The 12545-nt window shown below is 36.5% G+C and overlaps 1 protein-coding gene across 2 annotated transcripts in view; it reads right to left on the bottom strand.

The window, feature by feature from the left end:
• Positions 1-11679, bottom strand: part of LOC105272474 (serine protease snake) — a 137087-nt gene extending 125408 nt beyond the window's left edge. For both annotated transcript variants that reach the window (XM_011314624.1, XM_011314625.1), the window contains exon 1: positions 11561-11679. In XM_011314624.1, coding sequence (XP_011312926.1) covers positions 11561-11621 — 61 coding nt within the window. In that variant the 5' untranslated portion in view covers positions 11622-11679. The remainder of the gene's footprint in view (positions 1-11560) is intronic.
• Positions 11680-12545: the final 866 nt, after the last annotated feature.

Here is a 12545-nt window from a genome sequence, read left to right as displayed (position 1 = left end):
CTTGTAAAGTATTTCTGATAAAACTTTTGACTTCTTCGACTGCTAACAATTGAGTTTTGTAACTCAGTTATGTCCGTTAATTTTTCTTTAGTTTTGTTGATAATAACAACTCGAGTCTCGTGACTCAGTTGTTTGATATTTTAATTAATTCTGACTTCTGTGACTATTTAATTATTTATTGATTTATTTATTTTGAAAATTTCTAGACTTCAGAAAAGCTGTATAAACTTAATCAGACGATTTGACTTGACCGATCAATTTAAATGTTCCGTAACCCGTGGTCGATTTGAGGGGATTTTATTTTATAATTTTTTTTTATGTATCGAGACTGATTTTTTTTAATTAAATAGTGTTCTCCCCGACAATTCTTATTTTATTTATTTTTTTTTTGCTGAGAATCCCAGTTGCATCCCCTTTCAGCTTCCGATTATTAAAATCTCTACGGAACGAGCTACAGGAGTTATTGAAGCTGAGAGTGGAGAAGGATTTTGTTTACGTCATTCCGTTTCTAATGACCTGGCGCCTGACTAAATTTTCTGATTTTATTTTTGGGGTGATTTGGTGCCAGAGGGCGGGCTGATGGACGAAGGGTTCCGTGAACCTTCGAAAATTACGTCGCAATGAATACCAGCATGTTAGGGTCAACCACAGATTCCAGCATGTGAATTAGACCAATGGAGCTCACATCTAAGGGGTCGAGCGAGCGTGGAGGGAGTTCCGACGACTAGTGCCGAAATATGGAGAAGGAAGAAGGGGGGTCGGATCATGAATTAGTAAGTCTTTGTTCACCTACTCTCCAATGCACGATCGAGTTAATAACTTCTTAAATATTCTCGGGAACTACTGTGACCCTGATAATTCTAAATTAACTTAAGAATAATAATCTTATGATAATACGAAAAATCCTAGTATAACAATCGAGGAGTTCGCATGATTTTTCAAAAAAAGTTGAGATCAATGGACGTGTAATTAAAAACAGTTCGTTGTGCGCGTGCTAATTGCGGCTTAGAACTAACGCTGTTTCGATTAAATTTAATTGGGGGGATTTCAGTCACTCCAGACAGCCGGGTCATGCTGCGATCGGGGGGTTGGGTGGTCTCCCATATATGAGATCGGGATGGGATTATCCGAAAAATACGTAAGGCCAGCTTTGGTATGCTCGGAATGAGATATTTAAATTTATGAGAAGAACAACAATTCTCAATTCTCAATATGATAAATTTAAAATTATCCTAAGGAGGCAGATGAGGTAATTGCAGGTCCATTCTTCGAAACTGCATAATCCGGATAGGTTGTTTGGGATGTTAGGTGGTCTTCGGGGACCGAAGCATCACCACTTCCTGGTAGTGGTCCCTGGATTATGCTAAGAGTGATGCGAATTCCAATATCGAAGTTGTAGTTGAATTGTGATTCTTGAGTTAACGGTGAATTTACCAGTGTTCTGTGTGCTGTCAAACTGTCGATTGGTTAATGACCCAGGGTTCTTACCCGTAAAATTAAGAAAACAATAATAATTTAAATCTACATAAATTAGTACTCGAGCAGGTAAAATGCCTCATTATCGCAACTTCAATAAAGACTATGAGACAAAAGTAGTGGAATATAGGAATGCGTGCCCTACAAAATCGAGCACTCGGAGCCCTCGAAGCTGCTGATACACTATGAAGAAATTCTCTGTATGAAACTGATTCTAACACGACCATTAAGGGGTTAGATATAAGAATGGTTCGAAATCCAAAAGTGAAAAAACATGATGAAATAGAAAAATTAGAAAACGAATCAACAGATATTTTCTGCCTGTCAATGATAGATGATCATTATCCGAATCGACCAGATGTTCTTGAATCCTTGAGCCTATATGAATTTTGCAAATGGTATGATATTGTCAGAAAAGAACCTAAAATTGAAGGGGTTGAGTACTATGCTCTCAGCTCCTTTCTATTCTTGAAAAAACATAATAGAGGATATTTGATTAATCATTGGAGATGTAATACTAGTACCCAACCAGATTATCTACTTTTTCACCTTGCTACTACTCTTCAAACCCTGGAGAGATACAGGTGAGTTGAAAGAATGCCATCTGTAAAACACAGAAGCTTTTGAAACTGAAGAAGAGTATCTTGTCGAAGCATGTGAATATCTCGAAGAGGGGGAAACCTTCCAACGAGGATTGGATTACATTGCAGAACGAATTCGAGAGGAAGTTGAGAAATCTAATGAGGAGACTACACAATCACCTCAAACGAAGGTCGGATATGATCCGACAGAAAGCAAAATGATTATGAAGGAATTCAAAGATATTGATGAAAAAGTCACAAAAGTGAGGATTTAGAGGTCATGGTTTCACAAATGAATGGGGATCAAAAGAGAATATTTGAAGAAGTAAAACGCATACTGACTACCAAAGATGAAATATTACGTCTCTATATTAGTGGGGAAGGTGGAACGTGGCAAAGTTTCCTAATTGAAGTGATTCGGACTTGGATTAGTAGAGTATTGAATCGAAAAACTCAGTAACAGCCCCCACGGGTATCGCAGCGTTCAATATCAATGGATTGACTATTCATAGATACTTCGAGCTCCCCATAGAACATAATGACACACCGAAATATGTGCAGTTATCTGATAACTTATTTAAAGTTATGAGGGTAGAGCTGCGTGATGTAGAACTGATAATAATTGATGAAATATCAATGGTTTCTAATACTACGTTGTTGTATATCAATCAGAGACTTATAGAGATATTCGATACTTTTGAGCACACTGATGGTTGGTTTGGCAGAAAACATATTCTTATTTTCGGAGATTTGTTACAGCTACCTCCTGTTTGTCCAGATCAACCGTATGTAAAATTATCATCAACGGAGGTGGAAAAGAGATTAGAATCGATGTCTAGTGCTAATATTTGGGCGGATTTATTCAGTGATGATGGGTTGACGATTAATATGCGTCAGCAGAAAGATCGAGCATATGGAGATCTTCTATCACTGCTGAAAACATCAAAATATTAGAATCAAGGCAGTTTGACATTGGCTCATTGAAAACTGCAAATCGAGTACATCTTCAATGTCAATATATAAAAAGTTAACCGCCGGATACGGTATATTTAATTGCAACGCGTAAGCAATGTGAATGCTTAAATGCTATAATGTTGAATGAAATTTCTGCAGAGGAAATAGTCCTTATCGCTGAAGACTCAGTAGATTGTCGTGATCACCGACTTAAGAAAAAAACCATGAAAATGATACATAGGGAAGAAAAAGACGATAGTTCATCTGCTGGATTAGCAAAAACCATCACCATTAAAGTTGGTTCGAGGATTATGTTGAGACGGAACATTGATGTTACTATTGGTTTGGTTAATGGAACTATTAGAGTTGTAACAGCAGTTTCTAAATCCATTAATAAGGCAGTACAATATATAAATTCTCTAACCATTCGCCTAGAATCCGGGAAAGAATTCGAAATTGGACGTATCGACGTAAAATTCGAAATCATGAGTGGAGCTTACATATCGAGACGCCAGTTCCCCATCTTTTTGAGTTATGGAATTACAATTCATAAGAGTCAAGGCTTGAGTTTACACAATGCTGTTATGGATGTGGGATAAACCATATTTTCTTCTGGCCAAACGCACGTCGTTCTTTCAAGAGTAACTACTTTGGGAGGCGTCCATTTGATCAATTTCAATGCATCTCCGGTAAAAGCTTCCATTACGGCAATTGAAGAATAAAATAGATTCAGGGCAAAATACAGATCTGACATGAAACGAATTCCTCTGCCCGATAAATATTGGCCGATTGTATGAGACACTCACTGGGCTTTTGAAATTGGTTCAAATGATGAGACGAATGTTGAAAATAAACAAGTCCATATAAGTTTCTATAAGTTTTTCTATAAGTTTCTATGTCTATCTGTGGGCTATGCAATTCTTCCAGTGGTTCCAGTTATGCGAATGAGGTATTTCAATGCATATTTCGGTCCCTCGTAATACGTCAACTACTATTCCTCACACCTGACGACGAGCACACAGTAATAAATTAATTATTGAAAAAATACATAGAACGCTCTGGAGTTTTAAGTGTAAGTGCACTTATACAATTCGTTGATGATAAATTCTGTCTTGATAACGAGCAGGATCCAGGAATTTTTAAAATTGAACATTTTTCGTTCAATAAAAAGGATGTTAAACAAAAAATCAGCAGTTGGAAACTTGAGGCAGCTCCAACAACTACAGTTAATATTTGTGATAATTTATATTCTGTCCATAACGCCGTGTTACATGGCAAAATAAGAAAAAATTACCACTATATTAGTCTGCTTAGGGATAAGAAAACCGAATAGATAAAATAAAACGATACAAACATTGCCAAAATGCGATGGCCCAGAAATTCTAAGGATGTATATGTTTCATTTTTAGAACGGAGCAAATCTATGTAATAGTAAGACTCTCTCATTCGATAGTAGCTTGGGTAGTTGAAGTGTATAATCTCTTGCCCATTTTGAAAAAATCCTTGAAATCCCTCCAAAAACAAAAACAAAAAATGTTTTTGTAAAAAAATGTGCCAAGCACATATTTTGACGTTGTTCATTTGAAAAAAAAATTGGAAAAAAACTCAAAACAACAATTACTTAAAATTCGAAGCCACGATTATGGAAATTAAAAAAAATATATACAAATAAAAAAAGATGCCAATCTCATTGAATTTACCAGTGAAGAAAGCTGGTGATGATAGGAGTCCATAAATCGTTTTGAGTTCTTCTCTATGAATGTCTTGACTAAGACGAGTCCCATAATATCCTACAAAGGACATCGCAGGCAAATCGAATACTCGACTCAAATCGAATGAGGTAAAAAGTCCATTGTGAATCAAAAAATTATTCAGCAATATGTTGAGGATCAACGTACTTGGCGCGGTTTTTTCGAAACTCACCACTTTCTCTTTAGAACTAGCGACAACCGAGTACTTTCCTCTATTACACCAACTGTCGTTCAGTCTGGAAATTCTAGGGGAATCATCAAAGCGAAAAATTCAACTGAAAGTTCCATCTGGTTATCATGAAAAGTTCTATGAGTTTGAGAATCTTGACGAGCAGACCATCGCTCTAGAGAATTTTTTACAATTCAACAATGTTCGAGACACAAACTGTCGTAGTTTCATAGTTGATGTATAGGGATGAAAGATTTTGACGGGAAACTTCTCAGTCAGCAATGCCATAAGGGTCAACACTACTCAGGTCAAGTTTCACGGGCGGTTTTTAACGAAAAAAGGAAAGATCGTGTATCCAAATAGGCTAGGTCATCAGGAAAAACTGCGACAAGTACGTTGATCCTGACCATATTGCTGGATAATTTTTCGATTCACAATGGACTTCTTACCCCTTCGGATTTGAGTCGAGTATTCGATTTGACTGCGATATCGTTTGTAAGATAATATGCGACTCGTCTTAATCAAGACATTCATAGACATTCATAAACATTCGTTTTTAAAATTTTGGAGCAGTCCCTGAAAAAATCGATGAAGAAGAAATAAAGGGCTCAGCGAAGAAACCAAAAATTGAGGGCAATGGCAATTCAAATAGCAGCGAATAAGAGCAGAAACAACTCAATTGCAAGAGAAGTAGACGAAACCGAAGCGAAGAGAACCATCCTGACTATGAACGAGCTGAGGAAGAGCAGAAAAGCTATCACAAGGGCTCATATTCCAGCACTGGCCACAGTCACAATAGAGAGAGGCAACGCAAAGAAAAGATCCGCCATAAGAGCAAGAAAAGGAAGGAGAGGGAAAAGAATAAAACAAGCAGTCGGCCATTCCTAACGGTAGAAGAAATATGATTGTTACTTCACATGTTTTTTATTTATTGTTTTAAATTTTATTTTGCCATCAATTTAATTGATGGTTGGCTTCCGAATGTAATACCTGTAATCTCTCAGGTTTTTATTTCAAGCAAGCGGTATATATATTTTGAATGCTTGTTATAGCCCACATCAAGACGAATATTTTGAGAGAAATAGAAATTAAATCGGTTAGATCGTTTTGACATATTCAAGAAATTAGATTTAGATACAAACTTCAATATCTCCTAAACGAATAATCCCATTGAGCTCATTTTCAATACCATACATTCCAGTATAAAGGCAAAACTGTATGTCGAATTTCAAGTTGATCTATCCATTTTTGCGCAGGTCAAAGTGCTAACATGCATTTTTGGCAAAAAATAGAAAAATTTAAATATCTTGAAAAATTTGAACTAACCGGTATATATATTTTCATTGCTTCTTATAGGTCTTATAGGTTATTGCTCTGACATCAAGGGAAATATCTTGAGAGGGAAAAGAATCATATCGGTTGAATAGTTTTTGAGATATTCCAGAAATTACAACTACAAATGAATGAGAATTTCTCAAAAACGGCTGGATCGATTGGGCTGGAATTTGGCACACAGTCGTCATTAATGCCTATGATTTGACGAACTCACGACTTGTTCTGAATTTTTTGAGCCGGTTAATTCTACCATTTTCAAAAACATGACCACCAGATGGACATCCGCACATACACACGGGGTGATCAAACTTCGTATTTTTACGTTTCAAACCATTTTACATCGTTTCCAAGCAAAATCGAGACATACATCGATTACAATGCTTCCATTCCGAAGCAAAAATGAGTCAAATTGGCCCACTCATTTTCGAGATATGAGACCTCATTGATTGACAAAAAAAATTGAATATCTCCAGAACTACTACGCCGATAGAGCCCCAATGTAATCGGAACCGTCCCTATCGAAGGACGAAAATGTTCTCAAAATTTCAAGTTGATATGCCCATTTTTGCGGAGGCTAGAGCGCGTACAACGGTGTTTTGGAAAAAAACAGAAATGCGGAAATATCTCGAAAACTTTATACCGACGGCTATATTGGTTTGGATTGATCTAGATAGAGGCCATCGAGGCAACCATTTTAAAAGAAAAAATAGTTCAATCGGCGGACTAGCTTTGCAAGTATTTACAAAAAACGTTTGAAAAAGAAAAGGCTATTTCTTGGGAACTATTGGACTGATCGAGCGGATTCTACGACCAAGTAGGATCTATCATTTGACAAAATATCATATTTTTTGGAATTTTTTCTGTTCTCTCATTTTCTAAAATTTAATTTCCCAAACTCGGTGAAAGAGGGAGGGACATACAGACATGGTCCTCAAATATCGTATTTTTACGTTTCAGACGATTCTGCATCATTTCCAATGAAAATTAGAAAAAGTCAAAATTGAACGATTACAAAGCTTCCTTTCGGAAGCAAAAATTAAGAAGAGCAAGAAATCTAGACATGGAAATAATCATAGGCACTTGAAAAGAGACTCTGATTCTGATGAAAACTATGGACACAGGAAGAAATGGAAGCTTTGAGGCACTCCAAGTGAAGAAGCAACGTACTCTCAGCGTATTTAAAATGGACTGCAAAGGATTTCGAGCAATTCATTGAGTAATAGTTTTTCGTTGCGTTCCAACATTCTGTAATGTTCTTTTTTGTGCATTTTCAATGAGTGAGTATTAAAGTTCATTAAAATATTTCTCCTTCATACGAGTTAACAAGTCTTATTCCTCTTCGGACCCGTCTGACCCATCTGACCCTTCGGACTTGTCGGATTCATCTGACATTTCGTAGTTATTTGACCTTTCAGACTTGTCCGAAACTTCGGACCCAACTGACTCATCTGTCCACTCAGACTTGACTGACCGTTCGGACTAATGTGAGCCATCTAACCTTACGCAGTTATTCGACCCTTCGGACTCGTCGCATCAATTTGATCGCTCGCAGTTATTCGACCCTTCGAACTCGTCATATCCATCTGACCATTCGCAATTATTCGACCTTTCGGACTTGTCAGACCCTTCGGACTCAACCGACCCATCAGTCAGTTCGGACTCGCTGACCCATCTGACTCTTTAGACTCGACTGACCCATCTGAAGTTACGGACTCGTCGGATCCATCCAACCTTTCGCAGTTATTTGAGCCTTCGAACTCGTCTGACCCTTCGGGCTCAATTGCTCCATTTAACCGTTCGCAATTATTTGACCCTACACATTCATCAAACCCATCTGACCATTCGTACTCGACTGACCCATCTGACCTTTCGGACTCGTCGGACCAATATGATTTTTCGCAGCTTTCGCAGTTATTCGACCCTTCAGAATCGATCGACCCATTTGACGTTTTGGAAACGTCTGATCCACCTGACCTCTCGCAGTTATTCAACCCTTCGGACTCATTTGACCCATCTGACCGTTCGCAGTTATTTGACCCTGCAGATTCATCAAACCCATCTAATCATTCGTACTCGACTGATACATCTGATTTTTCAGACTCATCGGACCTAACCGATTTTTCACTGTTATTTGACCCTTCGGACTCGATTGACCCTTCGGAAATGTCGGCCCATCTGACATTTCTCAGTTACTCGACCATTCAGACTTATCGGATCGATCTGACTATTAGCAGTTCTTTGACTCTTAGGACTCGGCTGACCAATCTGGCTTTTCGCAATTATTTGACCCTTCGCACTCTTCGCACTGACTCATCTGTCCATTCGGACTCGACTAACCCTACTGACTTGGCTGATCCATCTACCCTTTCAGACTTAATTGATCCATCTGACCCTTCTGACTCGGCTCACTTTTCTAATCATTCAGACTCAACTGACCCATCTGTGCATTCGCCCTCGACTGACCCTTCTCACTCGGCTGACCCAGTTGACCCTTAGGTCTCGACTGACTCATATGACCTTTCGCGGTCATCTGATTCAGCTGACTCTTTGCACTCGTCTGAGCCCTCGAACTCATCCAGCTCTTTGAAATCACGTAACCATTAAGATTTATTTGACCCTTCGAATTCGTCTGATTCTTGGGATTCACCTGACCCTCATTTCATACATATTCACCACAGGTTACATCAACTATTTGATGCATTTGATTTGATTAATACTAGGACGGAAATAAAGCTAAATCAAATCCTTGCTGAAGTGATTCCGTGAGTATTGAAAAACAAAATAAAATAACCCTGTGTCAAATACACAAATTGGAACAGTTAGACAAATAATATTGTCCAACTCTTCCCTAATTGAATTCATAATGATCTCGTTATTATTTCCATAATTTTATCGACCCAATTAATTCAATTGTATCCACAATTATATCCGCAAAAAAAATATATTTCCAAAAATTTTGTAAAAGTTGTCCAAAGATAAAGGTATCGTTAAAGACAAAAATATCTTCTAAAGACAAAAATGTTTTTGAAAGACAAAAAAATTTTCAATACATACAGTCATCTTTTGAAGACAAAATAATCACCGAAATACAAAGATATCCTCAGTAGACAAAAAAATCTTCGAAATATAATTATATCTTCAATAAACAACGAAATATTTTTCAGACTAAAGAGTCTTCACAAGACACATTTTAATCTCTCGAAGACTTTGAACAAAAAATTATCCAAAAACTTACGAAAGATCTTGACAAAAGAGAAAAGTCTTTGGACAACTTTAGAATTATCTACAAGGGCGTCACATTGCAGATTTACGCAAGGTCTTCTCAATTTGTCTCTCCGAAATCTTTAAAAAATCTTGACAAGATTTTAATATTTCTATCCGGGTAGATATAAGAAAACTTTTCCAGTGAATATGAGTTTTGCAGCAATCATATTCGTCGGAAATTTTCTTTGGGCATGTGATGCACTCTTATTTTTATTATAACGGCCATAGGCAGAGTTCCGCGGACACGAGGCACAGCACCGCAGCCATGAAGCACTATCTTATAACAGAAATGACAATCTTTATTAACAATAAAAGACTTCCATGTGGACAATTTACCTAGCTGGTACTGTCAGCATAAACTTCGCTTTCTTTAAGTATTTCCATAGTTTCCTTTAGAACGAGATTCTACTATCAGAAGTTCGCTTTCTGTGTGATTTCACCGATGCAATTATTGTCCGATGTTTCATCCCTAGAGACCGTTCAAATTAACATCGAGTTGGCGTCGTTTTTTAAAACATTTTTTGTGGCGTTTGAATTTTTCTATTTCGTCAATCAATTTAACCATCCCGACAAATAATTGAAGTGATTATAAGATATGTAATCAAAAGATTATCAGTTGTAATACCACGAGAGCTTCAAAATTATCGAGTATTTCCCGATAGGTTCGTTGCAAACAAATGAAGGAGTCAAGTTTTTCAGGTATAAAAATCACGAGCGCGAAGCTCACAGTTGTCAAATACAAATTTCCTGTTATCCTGTTAAATCCTGTTAACGGAAAATTGGGATGAGAAAATAATCATATAAATATTGACGACAGCACGGTCAGCATATTTAAGCTTAGGCGCTTATTCGATTGAGCTGCGTGAAAAAAAGGGGCGGACCGTAAGGCCTCAAGTAATTCTGGTGATTAAAAAACTTCAGGAGTTTTTGTTCATTTCAATTATTTATTCTAGACCACGGTTTTGTGGCAGAAATTGGTAGAACAATATTCCCTCTATATGCTGATCCTTTTTTCTGTTCAGTTGAATCAGATGAATTCATGACGTTGATTTTCATTGCTTTTACCCCATAAACAACGATGGTTTCAAATCAATTTAGGTGTCTGCCGGTTTGAATCATGTTTAAACATTTCGATTTGTGGTTCAAGGCATCTTTACACATCGATTGGTATTTTTTAATGAACAACCGAGTTAATTTAGAGTCTATAAACATCAATTCTATCGATAATTTGCCAAAAAAATAAAATTATGAATTTTTGCCATATATGGATGTGGAATATCCATAAACTGAGGCTTGTACGAATTGATCATTCATTTCACTCTCTTAATACATTTTATTATTAAATTTACTTTTAACAAAATTTCATTGGTCACTGTTTGAAAGTCAAATTTCCATACTGGTGAAAATTCAAAAACCCGCCAAAGTTCCACTGAGTAATATATTTATTCCAGCCTTCGATGAACAATGTGTATGACAATAGAATAAATTTCGTTACACTCTCGGTGGACCAAAGATAAATCCAACAAGTCATACTACAGTGTTGACTTGTCAGGTGTAGATGTAACATAATTGTTTCAGGCTTGCAATAAGGCCAGGGGAATAATTGACAAGACTTATTGCAATGCTTAATAGAGCAAAAGGATCAGGCTTGAATTATTCCTGACGTACCAAACCTTGGTACCCCGATCTTGGAACACTCTCTAATGAATTATCAATATTGATATTTCTCGCCTGGGTCATAGATTTTTCAAAATATCACAGCCATGAGAACGAAAACATCCATTTTTTGTCATTTTTAATGGAAGGCACATTCATTTTTTGTCCACTATGATTACCAATATGTTTCCTACTTATAATGGCAAAATAATGTCGATGAAACATTGAGTTAAAAAAACGGTTTGCACACATTAAAATTAACTGATTAGGTTAACTGAGAAAAATATGTTTCAGCTGGATACTTTACATATACTATTCAAATATTCAACATTGCCACTTTGTTTGTCTCGACATTTCCATCAAACATTGCTTACCTGTATTTTTTTGAGCAAATGCCCTTGTTAAAAGTAGAAAGGACAGGATGATAATGACCATCTTTCCTAATTATGGGCTTATGAAGCAGAAATGTTATATATGATTTCACTAGATTCCAGCAGCGGACTGACTTCAATCAGGCAACACCCAACTACCACCTCCATCTCAATCCCCTCTACTTTCTTCTGGAGTGGATTAAAAAAAATATATTTTATGGCACGTATATGACTTTTCCCAGGAATCTTCACTAAAGTCACTAGAATTCTATAAAAATATATAAATGTGGAAAATGCATATTATCATTCAAGTTAACTCTTTACAATTCAGGATAGTTTGATTATACGCGCCGAAAGCATTAATTTTAAAATACGGGATTTAAAACATAATATGGTAGGTTCCCAATTCTGTAAATAATGAATTCACAAAACAAAATTGTAACTTCGCAACTGTATATCATAAACTTGTAAATTACTAGCTCTGACCTAGTAAGTTGTAAATTGAAAAATTGGAACTGGATTTTGAAAACTGTAAGCGGCCGTAACCATTCGACCTCCTGATTTACGTTCACATAATTTACTATCTGAAACCAACAAAATACCTGATTGCGATCCTAAATGCAGCGGTAGAGATAAAATACCTTTTTCTGAGACAATAAAAATTCTGTTCATTTCAGATGCTTTTTTGTCGTCACCTGAAATTAAGTTTCCGCGACACTTTTGAAACCATTTTTTAAACCATCTAAAAAATTTTTGCTCAAAGATTTGTGCAAAAAATCCTTTTTTGAGAATGAAAAAACATCTATATTTCAGTAGATTCCGAATATTAACAATTGTAATTGAGAAACTGGTTAAATAATATTTTTGGTACTTATGATATTTTCATTTTTGTCATTTTCTCATTTGTTATAGACCCGAGCGGTTGGGTTCGATATTAGGGATAGATCACTTGCAGATAATTAGAAATTAATATCTCTCAAGGAGATTC

The sequence above is a fragment of the Fopius arisanus genome, unplaced genomic scaffold (genome assembly GCF_000806365.1).
Source record: "Fopius arisanus strain USDA-PBARC FA_bdor unplaced genomic scaffold, ASM80636v1 scaffold00185, whole genome shotgun sequence".
In the NCBI taxonomy this organism is placed as follows: Eukaryota; Metazoa; Arthropoda; class Insecta; order Hymenoptera; family Braconidae; genus Fopius; species Fopius arisanus.
Note: the sequence above shows the minus strand (reverse complement) of the source record. Positions and strands in the feature narration are given on the sequence as shown.